The sequence below is a fragment of the Alternaria rosae genome (assembly GCF_020736505.1).
Source record: "Alternaria rosae strain MPI-PUGE-AT-0040 chromosome Unknown BKA58scaffold_3, whole genome shotgun sequence".
In the NCBI taxonomy this organism is placed as follows: domain Eukaryota; kingdom Fungi; phylum Ascomycota; class Dothideomycetes; order Pleosporales; family Pleosporaceae; genus Alternaria; species Alternaria rosae.
The window spans coordinates 2,144,533-2,167,248 of NW_025763572.1; the positions used below are offsets into that span (position 1 = coordinate 2,144,533).

The window sequence follows — 22,716 nt, forward strand, 5'->3', positions numbered from 1 at the left end:
GCTGGCGTCTGGGAAGTTAATTTTGAAACACTCTTCTTTGACTTCCTTCTGGGTTTCGCGCTAGAACCTGAAGTCTTTTCGCGAGGAACTTTGGGTGTGTATATTCGTAGCTGAGACTTCCTGGCCGTCAGTCGCTGCTTCAAATTCGCAATAAATTCAGCGAGCAAAGTCAAAAGCTCTGCGCAATTCTTACACAGCCTCACACCCAGTTTTGGTCTTGATACTCGGGGGTTGGGCGCCTCCGCAGGTCCTGATCTGACGTGTTCCTCATAAGCTTCATCACTCAAGATTGCAGACAAAGGCACGTCTCTGCACCTTGTTCGCATCGTCATGCTGGAGGCATTTTCTGATATGGTCTGATATTCGCTGGTTGGGAAGAACTCATGGCGATCGCTTCTAAATGACAGCTCTCTAGGTATCGGATTGGACTGCGTTGGAGATGTGGATACGCATGTACCGTTGGAGTCAGCATGATGTGGGTCTGCAGCGTCTTGTTGGAGTGGTGCGGAATTGCGCTGGAAGGGGATTGCGGGTGCCGGCATCGGGCTGTTCAGCCAAGCTTCAGCTTTGAGCTCCAATACACTGTCGCTATCTTTGATGGACAAGGAATCGCAGTTTGTAAGTGGCCTCTCAAGAACTGCCTCATGCCGTGACCGTCGCATTTTCAGGAAAAAGGGGTTACTAGTCTTTGATGGCGTCAGGCTGTCAGGGCTCTTATGCCGAGTATTGTATGGTGGTTTTGAGAACTCACCTGCATTAACTTCGCGGCGATCTACATTCATATGTTCAAAACCTGAAATCCAAGGCTCCGTCCTTAGGAACTCTTCTGCGGTACAAACATCCCATGGCTGAGGCCAGCGACTTGTTCTGAAGTTGCGGTCAACGGGCGAAGGAGGTGAAGTCGTTGTCTTTGTAGAAAGCGTACTGGAGTGACGGAATGTGCGAGGCTGGCAACCTGAGCATTGAGTTTGGCTAGCTAGATCGTTCCACTCGGATCGCCAGTCTTCGCCGTAATCGCATTCATGCTCCAGTTCTCTATCATGGCCAACACCACCCCTCAAACGCGAGTCCGGATGGTCACCAGTGCGGAAGCTTGTTTCGTTGCTATTACCGGGCCAGATGGTGTTCTCCGAAGATCTTCTAGCTCCGATTGGCGGCTTTGAAGCGTTGTCATTATACATAGGTGTAGAATCGCTCGTAACGTAGTCTTCCTCAATGAACATTGCTTGGCAATAGTCGCAGTGCTCTCGATGTTCGTCCAGCTGCATAGCCCAGTCTTCGCATTGAGCACCTCTTGTATACCTAAAACTTCTGGAGCGCTTGTCTTTGAACTGAGGATTCAGTCGCTTAGTATGTTGCCATTCAAAGCGGCTAATGCTATTCTCGCGCCGTTGAACGAATTTGGCAGGGAACATGAGACGGCCCAGTCGTATGCTCAAGGGACTTTTTGCCGTAATGATCGCCTCATTTTGAAGTACGCTAGGATCATTTGGTGACAGCGTATCATAAGATTTCGGGGGTAGGTCACCTGGTGCAGCAGGCACCTTGGGGTATTGTAGCGGGAACTCTCGGTTACCATGTGCATCATGATTCCAGTAATCAGAATCACTACCGCCACCACGTACGGGCAGCGCACATGGTTGCTCTACCTCGATCACACTAGAGACGCTCCCACTGCCGCTTCTAAGATGTACCCGACATGTACAGAACTTCGGCGAGCTGGGTTCAAGCTCGTCTTTGACTGCATCTCTGAGGAAATTAACCAAATCGCCAACATCTTGGTAGTAGTCTTGCTCTTCTTCGCTCGATGCGGCCCTGACCGAGGTACTGGTAGACAACTTCGATGCATTTAGATCGATCTCAAGTTTCGTTAGTAGCTTTCCATGAATATCCACATCCTCGTCATAAACCTCCCATGTAGCTATTTTCGTTTCGCGATCCATATGACAGTCACTAGGAACATCGCATATGCTGATAGTGACACGCCCATCGCTGATGTTCTCGGGCAGCTCTATGCCCATCTCTTCGCGGATCCTCATGATTTCCAAAACGCGCACGATATTCGGGTCATTGGAGAGCGCTTCTTCTCCGTCATCACTTTCGAGGATGCGACGTATCTCTGGCAGTGTCGACCTGTAAGGAAACTGGTATAGGTGCAGAGAGGCACCAGCAAAGACTACAGTGGATTTTCTTGGATAGAAGTCGAAGGAATTCGTTGTGATAGTGGCACACGTACGGGAGGGCTCGGAGAGGAATGCTTGTGGGGTCGTGTCCTTCGTAGATGTTGCCAAAGGTAGTAAATCTTCGTTACCGCCCCGTACCGTTACCAGGCCTGGTGATTCCTGAGGACCTTTACCAATCTGAATAACTTCTTCCTTGTCATCCGTGGATACGGTGTGAGATGTAGTAGTCTCGATTGGATACATCAAGCGGGTCTTGAGGACCAAGAGGTCTTCAGCAATTGCGTTCTTTTCTGCCAGGGCTGCCTCGAGCCGCTCTTCCATCTCCGCTCGTACATCCATCTGCCAGTGTAGATCCTGCATGAGACTGTTATTCATTTCTTTGAAATTTTTGAGTTCGCTTTCGAGAAAGAAATTGCGTGTTTGTAGTACGTTGGCCAGGGCAATCCAAAAATGTCCGCGGTGAGAGGGTGCAGAGTTTGCATCTACTGTCGCGGCCTCTTGTATGAGCGGCTCATAGATGCTACTAGGATCATTTGCTGAAGTCTCGTTCGCGAATGATGGGTCGGTTTCGTAGCCACTTCCGCCGCGAATTTGCGCGCCGGCTACCACTCTCGTGCGATTCGTGAGAAAGAGGTTGTTGTCGTTGACCATATACATGTCACCTTGATCTCCGTCAAAGTTCCAGTCTCCACGCGTCACAACATCCCAGCTTAGTCCCATAGTCTCCCACATACTGGCGATCGCACTCTTAAACACCTGCTTTGACTGTATCTTGTGGAACTCAACCTGTTGCCAGTGCCCTTTCCCACAAGCCTTTTGCTTCCAGGCTTCTCGTTTTACAACATCCTCAGTCGCTCCAGTGGGGAAGTAGTAGATAGTCGCGGCGCTGTGGAAAACAAGCTCGGGCTTTTGAGATCCAGAAATGACAAGACCTGGAGGTAGGTGTATAAGGATATAGTGGATGGTAAGATCGCCAATTTGTGCTGCGGCTCGCTGACAAAGTAAGTGTGGTGAAGCTGGGGTGAGAGTAGGGACGCTGCTGGTATCAGCATGCTCACGACTGCCATCGTGATCAACCTCCTCTTCTCCACTTCCACCACGCAAACTCGGTTCATCCTTTTCTTCCTCTTGGCGGTCTCTCGATCGAGAAACACTGTCCTGGTGCGCCGTCTCCATAAGTACATGAACCTGCTCTTCCAAACTGTCAACCTGCTGTCGCAATTCTTGGATGATCTCTTTATCGCCACGACTACTCTGGCTTCCATTCATACCCTCCTGTTGCGACGACGCGTCCACATGATCCCAGTTTGTATACCCACCATAATCATACACAAATTCTTCGTCTTCATCTCTCCCACCCATTCCGCCTCTTAATGTTGCATTCATATCTCCACCATCAAGCTCATATCCACGCTCACCGCACGTACAGTATGGCTCGTCGTCATTGTTATCATGATCATACTCTTCTTGCGCCTCATAGACAATGCCGAGTATGTCCGCCAAGATCATCTCTTGTTTATGCAACATCTCAACGAGTAGGTCGTGCCATTGATCTTGCGCATCGCATCGGCTTGTCAAGTCTCTCATGCCAATCTCTGTGGTATCTAGGCGATTCTGGAGTTGGAGGATAGCCATTCCATTTTCGATCTGTCGCAACGTATCTGGACAAGTTTGATGCGAACGTTTTTCTTCCGGACTAGGCGCATTGCTGCGCTCGAAGTGGCGTGACGGACCAGAAGCGTTCGTCTCAGTCATCGACTCGTGCGGAAGCCTGGTATCCAGTCGTTGCCGACCAACAGGTGCCCAATCGCTCCTTGCATTGTTTGCATTCCCTTCATTATAACCTTCCCGCCACAACCTCACCATGTCTTCCCAGTCCCCCTCAAAGTAGATTCCAGACGATTCGTTGCCGTCCGCCACGCACGCACCATCCAAGACTGCTTGCAGCGTGGCATTTAGGCCCCGTAGCTCCTCATGTAGATTTTCAAGGCGGCTTTCAAATTCCAATACCACCTCGCGCTCGGCATCGACTCGGCCGTCCAGGCAGTCCTTCAGCGTCTTGTTGTTCTCTCGCAACATCACGTTCTCCTCTCTCAACAACATGATCTCGTGAGCAGCCTCGTCGAGCTCCCCTTCGAGCACTTGTATCTGGGAAAATGCGAGGGCAAGATCGTGGCTTAGGTTTCTGATTTCCGTTTCGACAACATATGGATGAGCAAAAGAGTACACGCCTTGGCCTGCAGCGACATAATGCTCGTGGTGGTTATCGCCGTACGTGGAACGGAGTCGGCGGTAATAGTCCGCACCTGCTGTTCTCGATGATCGCGGCATCTCCATGAAAACTTCCAACAATGTTCGTATCCTGTGTCTCAAAGAAATGTGTGAAGCTTATTGGTTGCAGAAGGGTTTGAATTTAGCATATGATAATAAGTGGGGATGCTGCTATGGCAGTTGTCAAGAGGTCGAAATCGCTATCGTGACAAGAGAAGAGTTTAAGGTCAAATCGCTAAAACAGCGGGCTTTATGTAGAGAAGCAAGATAGGAAGACGTGACACTTGCTACAAGAAAGAGAATCTGCGTGAAGTTGTGTGGTACACGTGAAGCGGCCCGCAGGATTGAAGCGTCGGCGCCGTGACAGAAAAGCTGCATTTGATGCCCGTATGCTATTAGAAGAGGCGAAGGTGAATGCGCTTAGCACACAGCACGCGCGAGGACGAACGTATCGTCCTACACGTAGCGGACAATAGCTAACAAGGAGTCTACAACAGCTGCGAGTGTCTAATGACGTAGATAAAAAGGGCAGACAGTATCGCGAACGGATGAGAAGATGATACATTCGCCACGCTGTGCCTAGAAAACAATGTCTATGAAGCTTGACAACAGAGCCGCGAAGGGCTTGAACCATATCTGGGTATACCGTGCATGATGCCCTTGTAGTAATGCGCCGTACAGAAGAAGAAGAAGTGAAGCGCCAAAAGTCTAAAAGGAAACCTAAACCGAACTCGACCTGGCCTTCAGCCGTACAGGGACCGATAATCGCTAATGAACTGAACACGTTGAACCTCAGGCCGTGAAAAGGAAATCATGACTAGAAAGATTACAAGACTGTAAAGGGGAATCGTAGCACCGTGAAGTAGGTACCCCCACATGTTAATTGCCAAGCTCCATGTCGCAGGATAGCCGGGCGCCATCATGTCGCTGTGCCGAACGCCCAATGTCAAACACTTTTAGTTACCGACCCGTTCGGAAACACGACCGCGCTCAATCTGCTCCACGCGACCTTTGGAGTCTGTGCGCTTCATGCGAGATCGAGCCAACGCAGCTGCGGCTTCCTCGTGTTCCCTAGCCAAACGTCTGAGGGCAATTTTGGCTTCTTCTAGAGGTATGCTGTCGCTGCGCTTGGGACTGCTCTGTCTGGAAGGGCGTTGACTAGTCGGGTTTGAGGTAGGAGTCGGCGGTTGATAACGGAAGCTATTGGCCCGTGTGCTAGCAACGCTGAAGCCATTCTTGGTGCTACCAGGGCGGCTAGTGCGGTACTCGGTGCTTACTGACTCTTGGCTGCGGTTGTCGGCATCGCGAGCGGGAGAGTTCTTTCGGGATCGAACGTAGTTGGGATCGTCGCGCTTGATCATGTGACGGAATTGCTCTGTTTGCTGATCGAAGACCCAACGTTGATAGCCCGCAGCGCCGTTTGCGTTCCCAGGAATGAATGTGTCGTGTTCGTCCCAGCACTTGACCCAAGCTACGTCGTCAACCCGGAAGAAGCCTGCTTGTACTTCTTTACCTTTGTCGTTCTTGATCATGACAGTCTTCTTGCGCTTGTTGAACTCGGGTTCCAAGAAATAACGACCGATAGCATGGGAGTATTTCAGAGGAACAGGACGGTCCAGGGGGATGTACATTCTACCAGTTGATGACTTGATGTATGAACTGGGGTGGCTTTCTGGCTTGGAATCGTCTTTCAGAGTTGCGATCAGGAACCAGCCTCGTCCGGGGATACTCTCGTACTGGCCGGGTACTGGGCTGGACCACTCTTCAACGACCCTCGATGCCTGCTCTGCCTTATTTGACTTGAACCACTTGTGGGGCGCAAAGGCCTTTTGAGTGGCTATGAAGAGATTGGGTGCCATGTCGATGGTTTTCGAACAACGTTTGGATGGACTCGTTCGGGCACTGTCGTGATGTCCTCCGGGGACAGTCGGCAGTGGTGGTGGGTCTGGGATTCCGGGGGTGGCAAGTACTCCGGAAAGTTCTTGAAGCAAAGTCTGCCGTCCGGGTAAAGCACGTGGTTGTGATCGTCAGTGGCAAGGTTGGATGCTGCAAAATTCCGCTTGAACAGAGGCGAGTTCGTAGACGAGGTATGGAGATCCGGTACTGTAGGAACGTATTGTGAAAGTGACTAGCCGAAGACCGCCGGTCACTGCGTGCAGGTGCACGACTGTGTCGCTATGAGGAGCGAGGCAAGCCTTCGACGAGCGTGGTTCACTGAGTGCGCGTGAAAGGAGGAATCTCGAAACAAAGACGCTGGGGTGTCGAAATATTTAAAAGACGGGAGCTAATTTAGTGCTGGGTCTGAAAATCTTTCCCAGGCTGACGGAAGGAAATTGGGATGCGCTTCGACCTACCGTGGGTACAAGTGTGGACCATGTACCGGGGAGCAATAGTCAGACATCTAATGCCAATGCCAACGCGAGCACCGAGTCCTCGCACGCCGCCCCCGAGCGTATCGGACCCTCAGTAAAACGGGCCTCATCAGGAATTCGTCATGACACACTGCCTCAATCAGCTATTCTCAGCGGTACACGTTCCCGGTTCTTTCCTGTCGCGCGGCCACGGATCCGCTGATTGTCGTGGTGGCATGCCAGGCTCCGCATTCGTACCTCCCTCGCAGCAACCCACATGCGTTGATAGAGTGCAGCCCTGGGCCAATCACCTTGGGTGCCAGCCACTCGTGGACAGATAATGGCAGATAACGCGACGCACAAAGGCCGATTGTCCAGCAGTCGCCTGGGAGGGTGAAATTGCAAGGGCAGGCACAGACTGATGGCAGCTTCAGAGCGGTGTGATGCTGGGTTGAGGTGTGCGGATGCGAAAGGGACTGAGTGGACCGACAGGCGTTGCTAGATCGTGCGCGGAAGTTCCGTAAGCGTAGCCGGTAGCGAGGCGCTCAACATGTCCGCCGCCGATGGAACCAGCACCAAGAACCATGACAAAACAACGGACTCGGAGCCCCGGGTCGCCTGAAGCAACAAAGAGCAGTCTTCTAAGCAGCTTGGATGTTTCGACAACCTGCTGCGTGCGTCAAAGCAGAGTAAGCGCCAGCCTGCGCAATTCAACCTTCCTCAGATCGCCTTCCCCGTACTTGGAACATTCGCTCCGATTCTCCAACTTCGTGAAACATGCGATCTCCACACCCATGCCAGACAAGCAAATAGACAGCCGAAACCCTGATTACTACACCCTACGCCCACGCGACAAATACCAGCCTTTCTTTGAGCCCACGCGGCGCCTCACTTGCTTCTACGCGGCTGCACCCAGCGTACGTGCGACGGCGCCAAGAAGCAACCATGGCTCTTGCGCTGCCCCTTTGTGACTCGTACGGCTTTATTATCAGACTCCTTATCAAAGTGCGTCGAGTCCACCTCATCAATCTGATGGCGGTGAGTAGGCTGAGGAGTGGACATGGCTTGCGGCTGCGTATCTTCCGAGCAGGCGACGCGCTGAGTTGGTGTGCGCATGCGGAAACATGCCCGTCAGCTATGTTGATGCTTAGGCAGCTCAAGCAATTGACCAAAATAACCGGCAGTACTTCATCCAACAGGATCACGCATAGTGCTAGCATGCAGGTCCGATCTCGTTTGACGATGATGTAAGTACAAAGTCGGCACGAAGGTATGTTGGCTGCCGTCCGACCGCTTCTGTGACAAAACCCTAGCAATAGCGGAACATCGCATTCCATTCCAACATCGTGGATGCAGTACCATTAGCACAAAGGAGAACAGTTCGCAAGCCTGAGCAACAACCGGCGCGGCGTATTTTACCGCAAGCTCTGGTCGTGATCTCGATAGCAATGACCTGATATGTGGCATGTGAAGAGGATCAGCCTGATTGATGCGCATTCAATGCTTGGCGCAGAGTACATGCAGCACCCAAGGCACTCTACGGACGATACCGCAACACAAACGTTTGTTCTGCGCGGCCGGCAGTTGGGGTTGCGACATCAAGCAGCTCTGCACTCAGTGCACAATCAAAAAGCATCACACATCATACGTCATCTAGAGGATCCTGATTTTGGCTCGTTTTTTCATTGCATTCCTACTGCTCCTGTCCCTTGATATCTTTGGTCATTCCGCAGTAACATGTCGCAATGCTTTTTGAAGTGCATGCCTCTCCCCATACCGTATCGAAGGGTACTGTGAGCCGAAGAGGATGAAAAGCCTTCCCATTGAGATCATAACTAATCAGAGAGACGCCTTGTATGCCCCGCCCCAAAGTGAAAATCCGCACCCATCTACGACTCGGTCTTGACGCGGGCCTTGCCGTTGGTAACCTTGACACCGATCTGCTTCGCCCTGGCGATGATTTCGATGCGCTTTCGTGCTGATACAGCGTGGGCGATCCTGAAGAATTCATTAGTTTGTTGGATGGTGGAACGGAAGCTGGCGAACATACTCTGCGGCAAAGGTCTGGTTGTGCATGAGGAGGAGGTCAACATCGGCGACTACATCCATTAGCAGAATCCTGGGGTGTTATCGTACTCGATATGTAGCATACCGTTGTTGACGACGAAGGCCTTGTGGCCGCTGGGCATCATGTGGCGGGTCTTCCTGTTGGAGCCGTATCCGATCTGTGAGGCGTTCCGTCAGCCCTGGTCCATCAAGCATTCCGTGTCCGCTCAGTGTCCTCTCTGTGGCAAGATTCTTCCTCCGTCCGGGTGGTTGGTAGTCCGTACCTTGGGCATAGCAGCCTGGCCCTTGAACCGCCTGCGGACGCGGTTGTCGATACCCTTAGGCTTGCGCCATGAGGGGTCGACGCCTGTCCAGTGTCAGATGCCAATTCCTTTGTTCCCAGCTCTGGTATCTCTTACACATAAAGCGGTCCGACTGGTGGCGGTTGAAGCGCTTGCGGTCTGTAAACGGATACGTCAGTCGCGAGTTTTCGAGGTCATGGAGGCAGATTCGGCGTACGCTTCTTGACGATCGGGACATGCTTCTTAGCGGCGACCATCTGGGATATAGTCAGTATAGTAACAGCAGTCCACCCAGGTATACGCACTTTGACTGCTGTGTGGTTAGTTGTCGATGTGGTGTCGTCAAAAGTTGGCGTTGATGGATTTTGCGAAGGCGCCGCAGCTCAGTGGACACGCTAGTGGCACCTCGCTTACGCTGGCCCTAGCCACACCAAGAGCGCAGCGACCACCACCAACCTTCCTCGCCAAACAACAACAACAACAGACACGCGACAAACAATGGTCATGTGTAAATATTCGCGGCAGCAATGGAGATATCACTGAACCCGACTCAACGACCCGCGCGTATCTCATACTTAGCGGCATCTTGTTTCTTCGCCTGCTCTGCGCTGCTGTCGACGGTCAATTGTTCCCTGCGTAATCACCCAGCACAAACGAAAGAAGGTACATGGCGCACGGTGATGTATCATGCTGAGCTAGTCGGATTACTAGAAGATGCTCAAAGTGCCGTAAATCTGGCCATGGTATGGAATGCTCCCGTGAATCTCGTAACATGCATCAAGTAAACCCGCCTTCTGATGAGCAAAACGCCGGCAGCTGCTGTAGCAGCAAAGCATATCCTCTACCATAACTCCCCGCTAGTTTCATAGAAGGTCTTGAATCCAGATCAATAGTAGTCTTCGTCCATCGGCTGCTCCCCGATGTCACCCCGCTTCTCCTTCTTGACGAACTCGACAAAGTCGTCGATGACAGACGGCCATGAAGACTCCTCGTTCCAGAAGCTCATGGTCTCATCTTCCAGCGAGAGCTGCGCGAACTTGAGTGTCTCGTTCCACATGTCCTTGTTGACGCTCTTCTTCCACGACGTGTTGAGGAACTCAGTCCACCAGGTAAGCCACGGAGTGTTGGGACTTGACCACTGGACAGCGGACAAGGGCGAACTAAAGAGCAACTCCCAGTACACTGTAGCCATCTCGAGTGGAACAGCCCTCTGGTCCGCGGTCTTGGCAATCGTGAATGTGTACTTGTAAACCCGGGTGAAGACGTCTTTGTTGCCCGAGAGCTCGCTCTTAAGATTCCTGAGATACGCCTTCTGCTTGTCGATGGCATCGCAGCTGCATTTGAGTTAGCTTCTGAACAACTTAAAAAACGACCTGGAAAACTTTGTCACTTACTGGCGCTCCAACCAACCCTTGATGAAGCCATCGCGGCTCATCTCGCCCATGGTAGGGGCCTGGACGATTTCAAGAGCCGCCAACGCATCCAGGCCCTCGGCATCGACGCCAGTATCTTCGAAATACCGCATCGTGCCCTCTACTCCAACAATGTCTTTGTCCGGTGCACCAGCCTCTTGGTACCGATCGAACAGCTTGTTGAGATTGGTCTTCGCCGCAGATGAGCCTTGAGAACCGCCGCTGCTGTTGCTGCTGCTGTAGTAACTGCGTGACTTGTCAGTCTATGTCAATGTATTTCATGAGTTGCCAGTTAGCAGTTGTATACGAAAAGCTCGTTGTTAGTGACTTGTAACCCAGGCACATCCTAAAGGTACACGCGATACTGATAATTCTTCAGCGATATGGGATGATAGAGCTGCACAAACAGTTTCGTGGTTACGAACAGATGCACTGTATCGATGGGCGACGACGTGGCATCGCTCAGCACGGGCAGTTCCTCAGCCCCTGTCACCAAATTCATTCTTTCGATGATGATGTTGCAAAATCTGGCCCTGCCATCAGGTCCCAGACCATGGAAGAAGGCCAGACGCGCCAACTTCCATTTGTCGGAAATGGGTTCCGAGACCGTTTCGTGGTGAATCAATGGGAGAAGGCCGAAGAGCTTGGCGAATATACTCCGATTCGCAGGTGAAAGCGATTGGAGAAAAGTGTTGTAGTGTACGCCTACAGTTATGGGCAAATGCCAAATGGCCTGTTCGATTCTCGGCCACATTTGGGTTATCCCCATGGGCTCGTACCGAAGAGTCTCTTGTTGGCAGGAGCGCACATAGGAAGCATAGTCCATGGGAGCCATGCATTTTAAGACATGGCTCTCGAGAGCCCAGAGTGCAGCTTGTGCCGGGGTGTCTGAAGCTTGGGGACTGCGTCTTCCTGAGATGTCATGCTCGCTATAGTCGTTGCTGTAGCCCCCAGAGCCAATGTAGATGCCAGAACCACCGCGCAACGACACAGTCGGTTCTGAACCTAGGTGATGATCAGAGACGGAGGTGCGGAATGGAGGCACCGTAGTGGTGTGCAAGAGCACCAGTAAGTCCTCGAGTATAGTCTCCGGCAAGGATGTAGTTGGAAGGGGAGCCGTGATACTGCGCGAATGTTGTAGAACGACCGAGTCTGTTCCCAGACTGCCGTATCGGATACGACGTGCTAGCGCGAACTGACTTTCTGGTGCGTTGGTAACGTTGGTAAGACTGAGACTGCTGTGTAGCACGCGACTTAGGTGTTCCGCTTGGATCCGATGTTGCTCCGTTTGTAAACAGTCCAGACCCTCAACCAGGTGTGGTACGGAAAGCGGTCGAAATGCTCCCTTCACTGTGTAGATCTCGATACTGAACGCGGTGGAATCGGATGAAGCAGCAGTGTTGCCAGAAGAGACGCGTTCGTCGTCGGCGGTGTTGATTGGGCTGACTGTGGGTACTTGGGCGGGTGGGATGTCCCTCAGATGAGGAAGTCGACTTGAAAGGCTCATAGAGCCAGAGCTAGAGTATGAGCTGATGGAACTGATGCGTTCTCGTCTATTACGCCCGGCTAGCTGCCTGGCCCTATCCTGTGAGGAACCGAACATGACGGGCTGTGAAGCTAGCGCACGACTGATCTGATCTGACGAGTGGATGTGGCGTGTGTTTGGACGACTGCACCGAGGGAGGCTCGTCGAGGGCTTTGTTGTGGGTGAAGAAATGCCGCAGGAGAAGGCGTGCTATTATGCCAGCGCTTCGGACAGGACGAAGTAAGACCATGTTGGAATGCAAGTGCAGGAGCTTTACAATGGCGTTGTGTTCTTGGAAGTCACAGCTGCGTGTGCCCGCAGACCGCAGCTGCTTTGAACTCGATCTGTCACTATGACTTGCAGCTTCTTGCGCGACTTGAGCCCTCCTGCTTCCTTGTCTGTGATATGGTACTACCACAGTCCCCAGAGGAATTGTGTTGCCCCTTCCCAGATGTGTATCCGCAAGTATGTTCGTCCTGTGTTCAGGTGCCGGTCGGTTGGTCGGTTGGTCGGTCGATTGCTACGTCGATTCGTATGGATGGCGCGATGCGCACGTAGATATAACAAGCATGCAACAAATGTGTACTGCATATGTGAAAAACAAAAGAAAGGCTTTACTTACGCGTTCACGGCGTTCTGCGCATCCCAGCCATGGCTTTTAAGCGCCCTGACCGCGGTGGACTTATCAAGTTGAGTGAAGCTGATGAACTGCTGGATTGCAGCTTTCTGCTGAGCAGTGTATACTGTAGGCATCTTGTGTTAGCGCCTTGTGTCGAACTCCAGCTATCGATTGCGAGCTCGATGTGAGCTGCAGCGGCGGGGTGGAGGGGTGGAGGGCGCAAGTAGGGGCGCAGAATTTGGTGATAGGGCACGGGTGCAGTGTCGAGAGGCAATTAAGCGCGCGAAGTGAATATGCAGATTGAGTACGCGCCTTGGTCGCCGAACCGTGGTGGACAATAGACAGAGTTGGTGATACTTGGGCGAGCTGTGACGCAGCAATTGTAGGGCCGACCGACCCCGCCGAGTCGACTCAACCCTTGCTCGTGCACCCAAGCCCCGGAATTAAGGCCGCGGCGACAAGCTAGCCTTGCATCTTTCAAGCTTGACATGCATCGCCGCCAAACCAACGACTGATAATCATGAACGAAAGGAGGAAACCGTCGACTTACCTTCTTTGGCTTCTGGGGCTGCCTTTGTTCCTTTCTTGGGAGCCTTAGTCTTCTTTTCTGGACGGTCCATAGCGGCGGCGTTGTCTGTGTTTTTGCGCTTGGGCGGCATGGAGGATGCGGAGTGGTCTTCTTGAGTACCGTCGAGGGAGTCGCGTGGACGTTGAGGCGATTCAGCGTGGTGTTGAGGACTGTGATTTGGGATGCTCGGGACAGGCGAACTTTGCTCTGGTCGACGAAGAAGCTCGTGCGTCTCCTTGATACCTGTGCGCTTGCTTCTACAGCAAAGAAACCGACGGAACAGGTCGCAAAAGACCATCACAAGTGCTTGCTCGTTCTGGTAAATGATACTGACGTGCGCGGGTAGCTAGTGCCTGCCTAATACAGGCGCGGGCAAAATGCTCGCAGTGAATGTGCAAGGCCGAAAATCTACGGTGACCTTGGTACAGGTGCGGGTCCAACCAAGCGAAGGAGTGCATGCGCGAAGGAGGCGCGACGAAGTGACATGGAGTAACATCGGCTTGTCGACCTACTAGTCGCGGCATCATGTGTTCTCCGTCTGCCTAGGGCAAACATACACTTGACAATGGTAACTATGCTCCTACCATCCCAACTTCCGCGATCAGATCAATTACCAAGTGCAATTTGTCCAAGGAAAATACTAACCACGCACTAGAGGATAATAGATGACAATAGAGTAGAAGCGTACATTGCCTTAAGACTTGTTCATGTTGATTTTCAAACTAACGTAAACTGACTGCAGCGCACCAGCTTAGTATCTTCCTTAATTTTCTCCTAGTATACAGCCAGTGTACGTGACTGCCTCCTACACAATCGTCACGACCACTACACGCTTAGCTGCACCTGATGGTGATAGTTTTATGCCCATTGCCACGGGGGAACGCCAGACACCCCTCTGATGCTCCGTTCCAGGGTATACCTATGACAAATATCCAACGCCTATATCTTCACAATGTCAACACGCGTCCGTTCCCAGAGCTTGTGTGCGACTGCAACCCCTTTGTCCCTTTCTGCCTCACTGACCACAGCTGGTTGTATTATGACGCGGGCGTATGTCCCTGCCGCGCGCCGTTTAGCTAATGTGCCAGGATTGACGACCAGTACAGACTCCACGACCTGGTCAGGGTTAGCATATCGCTCTCAGGTGGGCGAGCCATCTTAGCATACCTTGACTGTGCCTTGAAGCACGCTGGGAGTTATGAGTATATCAGGCCGTACATTCAGCATTTCGCCCAATTTGAGATAGCTTGTATCGAGCATGGTGCCCAAGGGAAGAAAAGGGCTAGGTAACTGTTCCTCTTCCAGCTCTTCACCCTCTTTCCGCTCATTGTTCCCCGCCTCATTTTTCATGACCTTCTCCTCAATTGGCGCGGGCATGAACTGCTGCTTTTCTCTTCCAGTTGGCGGGAAAATGGGCAAGAAACTCCGCTGCTCGAGCACGTTTCGAGCGCACCGTTCATATATATTCGTACTTCGTGCCTTTCCGCCTGCCAGCTCTTCCCTACGTAGCATATCCAAGATGTCGATCGACGACATGCCCACGGTCATTTCATTCATGCTGACAGTCATTGGGTTCGTCACGCATTGAACCATCTTTCCTGCAGCGCCCAGGCTAAGCTCTTTTTTGATGAACTTGTCCTGCGGAAACGCAGCATGGTGGTGATGCGCGTCTCGTAAGCTGGGGACCAGAAGAACATTACATGTCGGTACGCGTTTGTTGAAGTTTTGGATGGCGCTCGAGACGTGGTGTCTGAACAGATCAGTCATGGTAGCCTGATCTGGGCTTACATTTGGCGGAGCATCGAAGTCTCCTGACCGGACTTGAGGATGTTCTGCGTCGAGGAATGGGCCCACTAAGATGATAGAGTCTGCATATGCTTCAGCAGCATTGTCAAGGAAGGTGTGCAATGGCGCAAAGTCGAGATTTTGGTCCGTCGTGTAAGGTCCGGACGCAATCATGATGGTGAGAGGTCGGACATTCTCCGGATCGGAATCGGGCGTGTCGAGATATCTCGCGTTGATGGCATCCAGTTCTTCGGGCCTTGTAGCAGGTGGATTCAGCAGTGGAAGTGATAGGACTTCCGACACTACGAATGAGTCACCCGAAGCGTTGGTACCACGCAGAGCAACAATCTGGCCGGGAAAGAAGTCATACGACGATAGCCCTTCTACGTTCAGCGGTACACGTCGGCCTGAGCCATGTCTTCGCGAGCCTTCAAGGACAAGTGATGCCGTGTTGAGTTTGCCCTCGCTTGTATCGCTTGCAATCCTTCCGACTGCAATGATCTCGCTCGGTGACGGGTAATTGGGGTTGCCGAAGGCGCTTTCGTCCAGACCCGTTGTGTCCCTAAGTAGGTCACGGAACTCGTCAATTCTATCATCCAAGACTTCAGACGCTTCAGAGAGCTTCATGGCCATAGTGCGGTATGAGAACTTGGACATGTCCGTATTCGCCTTGAGTTTGATGCGAGGTTCTTTCGGTTCTTCTGACGGCGGCTCGGGGATGGCAATTTCACTTTGCATGAACTGTTCGGTGATGTCGTTCGCGTTCGTACGGGAAGCAAAGTCAAAGACACTGAGTGGGCGTTAGAGCATGTCTGCGGTGTGCACCGGGTATACATACGGTCCACCTGGGGCTTCAGCCTTTGGTGTCATGAATCCTCCGGGCGAACTCATCTCGTGAGCCTTGGTGGCCTTGCTTCCCGGTGTCTGGAAGTTGGCTTTGCGCTTTACTGTACTGCCATTGACGCCGTTCGTTGTGCTTTGACGTGGGGTACCCGGCACGAGTCCTTCTAGTCTGCGTCCAGTCAATGCCAATGTCCTAGATGTCTTTCCACTGTTTAAACATACATATCATACATGTCCCCACCCTTTGCTCGTGGTGTTGGCTGGCCCCGCTTGACTTCGTTTCTCTGCTGGGCCTTCCCTCTGCTCTCGCGCTCCAATGCATCTTGTATCGTCTTTTTGAAGTCTCGTGCAGTCTTGACGTCCATCTTGCTCTCTTCTCCGCCCATCTTCATGTTGTATGCCTGCCATTTGAAATCCAGCTCCTCGGGCGAGATGGAATATAGCCGTGACATTGACTGCAGTTCAGCGAGAACATCGGCGGGGAATTGGTCATCCTTGGTGTCGCAGTAGCGCTCGAAGCGCTCGGTGAGTTCAGTCGTAAGATCGTCCATGTTGTATGTGACTGTGAGTATTCTGGGTGATGGCCGGGAGAGCACTTTGCGCGTAGGGACTCCGAAGACGCGTCGCGTGTCGGTGGGGCTAGCATGGAGGCGGCCTAGGGCGATCGACGTGCATGCAGGGACCGCCATGCTTCCCAAAAAGTTGCCCAAGGCTGATACCAACGCCAACACGGCAATAAGCACCTCACCCAAGACACTTGAACAAGAGCGGTAGACGAGATCAACTTGGGCTGATCAACCACACCCTGACCATAATGTCTGCAATTGGTCCCTTTGAGGAGCCTGCACCCGGCTGCAAACCCGCCGCTGCCCCTGCCTTGACCGCCGATCAGCAAACCAAATACGACGAGCTTCTTGCCGATGTCCGTGGATGGGAAACACTGCCCACCACCTCTGCAAAGACTGCCGAAACCTCACCAATCAGCGACGATGAGCGCATGTGGCTCACTCGCGAATGCCTCCTCCGATACCTGCGTGCCACCAAGTGGAACCTTCCCCAAGCGATACAACGCCTGCGCTCGACGCTGATATGGCGTCGTGAGTACGGCACCGACCGCTTCACTGCCGAATACATCTCAGAGGAGAACGAAACCGGCAAGCAGGTCTTGCTTGGTTTTGACAACGAGGGAAGGCCGTGTCTGTACCTGCTGCCGCAGAACCAGAACACCAAGGAGACACCCAAGCGGGTAGAGCACTTGGTCTACATGCTGGAGCGCACCATAGACTTGCACCCGCCTGGTCAGGAGAGTCTGGCACTGTTGATCGACTTCAGGAACACGGGAGCTGGTGGCACCCCTAGCATGGGCATCGCCAAACAGGTCCTTGACATCTTGCAGAACCACTACCCCGAGCGACTTGGTAGGGCGTTGCTCACACACCGTAAGCATCACTCCAATGCTCAATGTATGCACTGCTGACATCACAAATAGTCCCATGGTATGTCAATGCCTTCCTCAAGCTCATCAACCCCTTTATCGACCCCGTCACCAAGTCCAAGATCAAGCCGAACGAGCCCCTACCCAACCACGTGCCCACATCACAGCTCATGAAGGTCTCTGGCGGTGAAGTCGACTTCAAGTACGACCATTCCGTCTACTGGCCGGCGCTTGAGAAGATCTCCACGGAGCGGAGACAACAGAGGAAAGAGCGATGGGAGAAGGCTGGCAAGATCATAGGAGAGAGCGAGATCTACCTGTGGGGAGGAGACGAGCCTAGTCTTGGAAGCGGGACGGCAGAGAAGACTGCGGGCGAGGCTGCAGTGCCTGCAGCAGCTGAGAGTAGCAATACCATGTCCAACGGCGGAACAGAGCTTGTTGAGGGTGTCGAGAAGCTGGACATCAAGGAAGGCGAGCCAGTCAAGGCTGCTGCCTGAACGGTTGTTAATATTCTAGACTGTCGTTCTCCCTATAAGCACTGTATATAATAGACAAATCGACCTCGTCCAATAAGGCAACAGATGGCTGCGCATACCGAGAGCGTTTCCCTGCCAATTGAAACACATGCATCTGGGAAGCTCAGATTTGACTGACAAAGGGGCGGCGACAAGTGCATGCAGATGTGACGGAGCGCTGAAGGCGACCTGTCGATGGCGTAGTGTCAGACGCACGTGCGCGCAACCTTGCACTAAAAGTGCTCGGACATACAACGCGTCTCCCATCACCGTCCCCGCCTCAACTGTACCGATCGCGCCGCGCACTTCCACCTCCACCTCGCGAATCATCAACGAGCCAATCGCGCGCAAAAATCATGAGCGCGACCGAATCACCCTCGGGGGCTGACCAAGTCGCATCTTCGGCCGCGCGACGCAAATCAGGACGCGTATCCAAACGACCAGCCAGATTCGCGCCAGGCGCAAGTCCAACCGGCAGCACGAAGCGCAAGCGCGGCGATGACAACGACAGCGGAGTAGACGCGACGGAGCCGCCGTCTGACGATGAGTCTGAGGAAAGCAGCGAAGACGAGCCAGATGAGGAGGAACTGAAAGAGCGCAGGCGCAGGAACAGGGCCAAGGGTCCTGCGCGCAAGCCCGCATCCAAGAAGGCAAAGACAAACGGCGAGAGTGTTAGTCTCGCAATCCGGCCCGCCAGCAATGCGACCAAGAAGGCGTCTAAGCGGCCACGAAAGGCGCCTGTGCGCAAGAGCGCGCTGCCCGATGAGACCGAAGGACTATACTGTACGTGTGCGGGTACGTCGGGAACATACACAAACTAACGTACGGCAGCCGATGTGTTTGCCAGCGGAGACCGACTTGAGGATGTCACTGCACGATGGGTCGCGCGCTTCAACGAGCACGAAGCAAAAGCTGTGGCTGAGATCGTCAACCTGGTGCTGCAAGCTTCAGGCTGCGACCTGCGGATAAACGAAGATGACATAGCAGATCCAGACAACGCGCCAAACCGCGTAGCCGAGATTCAAGAAGAATTCCAGCAGGTAGGCTGCGGTACTTCGCACACCACTCTTCACTTGTTAACACATCACAGTACGAAGTCACAGAGTACCCGCTGATTGCCAAGGCCAAAGACGGCGGAGGCAATGCTTTTAGGAACGCGCTACAGGGCTTCTTCGTCACTCTCATACACACTGCTGCGCAGTCAGGCCTTCTGTATGAGAGCGCAGAGCTCATCGAGAACATCTCGGTCTGGCTGGGCGCCATGTCCTCGACCGGTAACCGTCCCTTCCGTCATACAAGCACGGTTGCTTCATTAGCCATCACGACCGCACTAGCCCAAGTTGCCGCCGATCTCGTCGAAAACACAGCAAAGCGCGTTCGTCAAAGCGAAGCGGAAGCCAAGAAGTCCAGAGTCAACAAAGCACGTGTCTCCGCGGCGGACCACGAGATAGAAGAATACAACCAGAAGCTAGAGTTTGTGGGGGGGCAGCTAGATGATTGGTTTGCCGCAGTCTATGTTCATCGTTATCGCGACGTGGATCCCAAAATCAGAGTGGACAGTGTGGTAGCGCTGGCAGACTGGATTATTGCATACCCCGACAAGTTCTTCGATGGCACGAAACTTCGCTACTTGGGTTGGGTTCTCTCAGATCCAAATCCATCGACGCGAATAGAGGTCCTCCATCAGCTCGCGCGGCTTTTCAAAGACGAAAGCAAATTGGCGGGGCTCAAGACCTTCACTGAACGCTTTCGTCCACGCATTGTCGAGATGGCCACCCACGACGCCGAGGTCAATGTGCGCGCTGCGGCCGTGGACTTGCTCGACATTCTTCGCGAGGCAGGCTTCTTGGAGCCTGATGATATCGATTCCGTCGGTAAACTCATCTTCGACTCCGACGCAAAGGTCCGCAAGGCTGTGGTAGGTTTCTTTGCTGAGAACGTCAACGCCGCATACGAGGCTACCGTAGAAGACATGGGAGGTGAAGAAGCTCTCAATGAAGCCTTGGCGCCAGCAGACGAAGAGGAAGAAGAATACCACAACCCCCGGCTCGAATGGCTGAAACTGAAATGCCTCGTCGATCAGCTGCTCTCATACGATGAAGACGAGGTCGAGCTCCCTTCACAGATCCAACGCATGTCTCCTGGCACAGAATTGGAGCTGGTTTCTCAAGGAATTGAGTCTCGCTGCTCGCTTGCGGCTCAAGCGCTGTACGACGTTGTTCCTGAAATCCGATCATGGGAGGTTGTAGCCGGCTATCTCCTCTACGACCATTCGCAGACTGCGCAGGATGAGAGCGAAGATCCCGAAATCATGCTTCGCCAAACATGTCGGCTCGAAGAGAAGCATGAGACTGTTCTCCTGGACATTCTGAGTGCTGTGGTTCGTATTCGGCTACAGCGCTTTGCAGAAATGCAGAAAGATAAGAAGAAGACCAAGACGCAGCGCGAGAGCGATAAGGAAGAGCAGTCAGACATGGCTCGACGACTCTCCTTGCTCATTCCTCAGCTTCTAAAGAAGTTTGGCGCTTTACCCGAAACTGCAGCATTGTGTCTTCGGTTGGAGCGTGAGCTGAACCTCGACGTATTTGAGGAGTTACGGCAGAATGCAGCTCTCACAACCCTGCTTGACGACATCAACAAACAGTTTCTCACTCATCACAACGAGCGCGTCCTTGGAGAAGCTATCAAGTCTATACTCCACGCTCAAGAGAGCGAAGAGTTACGAGAGACCGTGGATCTTAAGGTGCAAGCGCTTTGGGATGACCTGATCAACACGTTTGACGCTCTTCGGCGAGACAAGGATTTTTCCGTCCGAGGTAATCTTGATGAGAATGTTCTTCGTGGGGTATCCAATGTGGTACTGAAGATGTCGCAACTAGCAGTTGTCTCGAACGCTTCTGTGCTTGAACACATTGTTACTCCTGCAAAGTCGAAAGGCAAGGGGAAGAAAGCCGCCCTGAATACGCCACCTGTCGACTCAGTACTGCAGATAATCGAGCGCGGAATACTGGTCGAAGAGGCAGACGCAGAAATTGAGGAAGCAGACGACACTCTTGTCAGTCATGCAATCTACTTAATGTTCGGATACTTCATGTGGAAGTGCAAGGCTTGTACTATTCATGTCGAAGAAGGTACCAGCATGCCCGAAGACGAACTCATGGCCTTGGTCGAGCGAAGAGACACCTGCGTTACAGCACTCATGAGAATTATGGAGGGTCGAAAAGGCACATCCGAAGTACGACTCAACGCGACCAACCTTTTCCTAGACATTCACACCATGTTTTGTAACCTCAGGGTCAAGAAGGAAAGGATGGCGAAGACGCCCAAGAAGACGCAGGGTCGCGGTTCAAATGCAGCCAACGACGACTGGGAAGCTCTCTGTCGCGACATCGATGGTAACACTACGAAACTCATCCTCCAGATCCTTACGGCTTGGGAGAACTATATGGCCAAGCTCACCCACAAGCGCTTAGAAGAGCCGGACATTGACGATGAACCTATCGATCCGGACGACGATCCTGAGAGTGACGAAGAAGACGCTGCGGACGAGCATGGTGTATCCGAAAAGAAAGTCCGCGCTTTTCTGGTAGAAGATCAGTTCTGCCGGTTCGGCGCGCGCATTGTACAGGCAATACTTGCCGGGGCCCTCGACAGCGATGGTTCAGGCGCAGTGCGCAAGCGTCTCGAGCGTAACAGACTGAAGCTCACACCGACCTGGAGAGAGGTTGTGAATCATCTCGATGTCTCCAAACAGCGCAAAGTTACTAAAAAGATTTCAAAGTCGGCCAAATCGAATGCCACATCGGCTAAGAGCGCAGAAGTAGTTGAGCTAGACAGCGACGAAGAAGAAGAGCAGGAGCACGAACAGGAGGTCCCTGGTGACGGGATTGAGGATGAAGAGATGGCTGATGGCGATGCCGAGCAAACTAATGGTGTAGAGCCAATCGCGAACGGCGAGGAGGATGCCGAACTTAATGGGGACGAGGAGAGCATTCTCGGCGATTGAGTATGAACGGGGTTTTACAATTGTTTACTTAGTCTCTTCGAGGTCACTTTTACCGCACGTTAACGGCAAGGCACGTTCAGAGGCATGTCCTCTGATGTTTCTCATCGATTCGTTGCTGTATATCACGGCTGCAGCATGGCGCTCCGGCGTTACCATGATACCTAGGTAGGCTGTCCGGCCAATGCTACAATAGTTATGGCGCTTCCTCTGTACGTAGTTTCAAAGAACGATTTCTTTTCGCTTTGACACGATGAAATGGTTTAGAACAAAGATATCCATTTTGCAAACATGTGATGGCACGATAGCTTTTGACTGGCTGACTGGCTGGCTGAAGTTTCGACGAGCGCCGCTTCATGCTCCAGTGGCCACTGCGAACTCGCAAGTCTTGGGAATGCATGTCAGTGCTTCCAGCCCCATACCACGTGAATGGCGTGCATAACCTTAGCTTCCAAGGTTAAGCGACTCCGGAAGTCTGGAACCTCACCACCTCCCGTCCACGATCACCTCTGGTCCGGTGAGCCCGCAGAATGCGATGTCGCCTCCACAAGACTCTACTGATCCGAATGCGCACTTGGTATTTCTGATGCGTTTCCGTAATGGAGGCAGCGCCAATACGGGCGCTCCGCACCTGCCTCCGCACATGCAGTGCCAAGCCAGACGTCGTCGAGGAAGACCCAGCTGAGTCACTCTGGATCAGCCACGCTTTTACTTCATCGCTTTTCTCTTCCCGTTTCGTCTGCCGCAAGTCGGAGTTTTCGCATTCCTTCTCTCGCGTCTTGTCAGATCTGCAGGCTGTGAAGCTTAACAGACACCAAAATAGTCCATCATGCAGATCACACACTGCAAGCCTCATTC

The 22,716-nt window shown here is 52.8% G+C and overlaps 7 protein-coding genes across 7 annotated transcripts; 2 read left to right on the plus strand and 5 right to left on the minus strand.

Annotated features, from left to right (window-relative positions):
• Positions 1 to 674: 674 nt before the first annotated feature.
• On the minus strand, positions 675 to 4,520 carry BKA58DRAFT_419298 (uncharacterized protein; the record flags this gene model as incomplete). Its single annotated transcript, XM_046172704.1, has 2 exons — positions 675 to 686; positions 752 to 4,520. 2 exons carry the CDS (start codon positions 4,518 to 4,520, stop codon positions 682 to 684), a joined length of 3,774 nt encoding a protein of 1,257 aa, XP_046027832.1. The 3' UTR covers positions 675 to 681.
• A 729-nt stretch (positions 4,521 to 5,249) lies between these two features.
• On the minus strand, positions 5,250 to 6,774 carry BKA58DRAFT_129975 (uncharacterized protein). The gene has a single exon (XM_046164366.1). It carries the CDS (start codon positions 6,311 to 6,313, stop codon positions 5,411 to 5,413), a length of 903 nt encoding a protein of 300 aa, XP_046027833.1. The 5' UTR covers positions 6,314 to 6,774; the 3' UTR covers positions 5,250 to 5,410.
• Positions 6,775 to 8,472: 1,698 nt separating this feature from the next.
• Positions 8,473 to 9,645, minus strand: BKA58DRAFT_380599 (60S ribosomal protein L32-A). Its single transcript, XM_046169924.1, has 6 exons — positions 9,371 to 9,645; positions 9,271 to 9,312; positions 9,136 to 9,218; positions 8,958 to 9,030; positions 8,856 to 8,904; positions 8,473 to 8,803 (listed from the first exon to the last, which is right to left on the minus strand). The coding sequence occupies exons 1-6, from the start codon at positions 9,408 to 9,410 to the stop codon at positions 8,695 to 8,697; spliced, it is 396 nt and encodes a 131-aa protein (XP_046027834.1). The 5' UTR covers positions 9,411 to 9,645; the 3' UTR covers positions 8,473 to 8,694.
• Positions 9,646 to 9,648: 3 nt separating this feature from the next.
• On the minus strand, positions 9,649 to 13,113 carry BKA58DRAFT_380600 (Cullin binding-domain-containing protein). Its single transcript, XM_046169925.1, has 3 exons — positions 12,713 to 13,113; positions 10,548 to 10,811; positions 9,649 to 10,487 (listed from the first exon to the last, which is right to left on the minus strand). Exons 1-3 carry the CDS (start codon positions 12,841 to 12,843, stop codon positions 10,040 to 10,042), a joined length of 843 nt encoding a protein of 280 aa, XP_046027835.1. The 5' UTR covers positions 12,844 to 13,113; the 3' UTR covers positions 9,649 to 10,039.
• Positions 13,114 to 13,947: 834 nt separating this feature from the next.
• BKA58DRAFT_467594 (DNA polymerase alpha 70 kDa subunit) lies at positions 13,948 to 16,520 on the minus strand. The gene is made up of 4 exons (XM_046175067.1): positions 16,128 to 16,520; positions 15,901 to 16,074; positions 14,445 to 15,852; positions 13,948 to 14,393 (listed from the first exon to the last, which is right to left on the minus strand). The coding sequence occupies exons 1-4, from the start codon at positions 16,454 to 16,456 to the stop codon at positions 14,217 to 14,219; spliced, it is 2,088 nt and encodes a 695-aa protein (XP_046027836.1). The 5' UTR covers positions 16,457 to 16,520; the 3' UTR covers positions 13,948 to 14,216.
• Positions 16,521 to 16,623: 103 nt separating this feature from the next.
• Positions 16,624 to 18,011, plus strand: BKA58DRAFT_335282 (CRAL-TRIO domain-containing protein). Its single transcript, XM_046168239.1, has 2 exons — positions 16,624 to 17,344; positions 17,395 to 18,011. Exons 1-2 carry the CDS (start codon positions 16,720 to 16,722, stop codon positions 17,835 to 17,837), a joined length of 1,068 nt encoding a protein of 355 aa, XP_046027837.1. The 5' UTR covers positions 16,624 to 16,719; the 3' UTR covers positions 17,838 to 18,011.
• A 108-nt stretch (positions 18,012 to 18,119) lies between these two features.
• On the plus strand, positions 18,120 to 22,201 carry BKA58DRAFT_467596 (uncharacterized protein). Its single transcript, XM_046175068.1, has 3 exons — positions 18,120 to 18,638; positions 18,687 to 18,895; positions 18,946 to 22,201. Exons 1-3 carry the CDS (start codon positions 18,212 to 18,214, stop codon positions 21,859 to 21,861), a joined length of 3,552 nt encoding a protein of 1,183 aa, XP_046027838.1. The 5' UTR covers positions 18,120 to 18,211; the 3' UTR covers positions 21,862 to 22,201.
• The last annotated feature ends 515 nt before the right edge of the window (positions 22,202 to 22,716 follow it).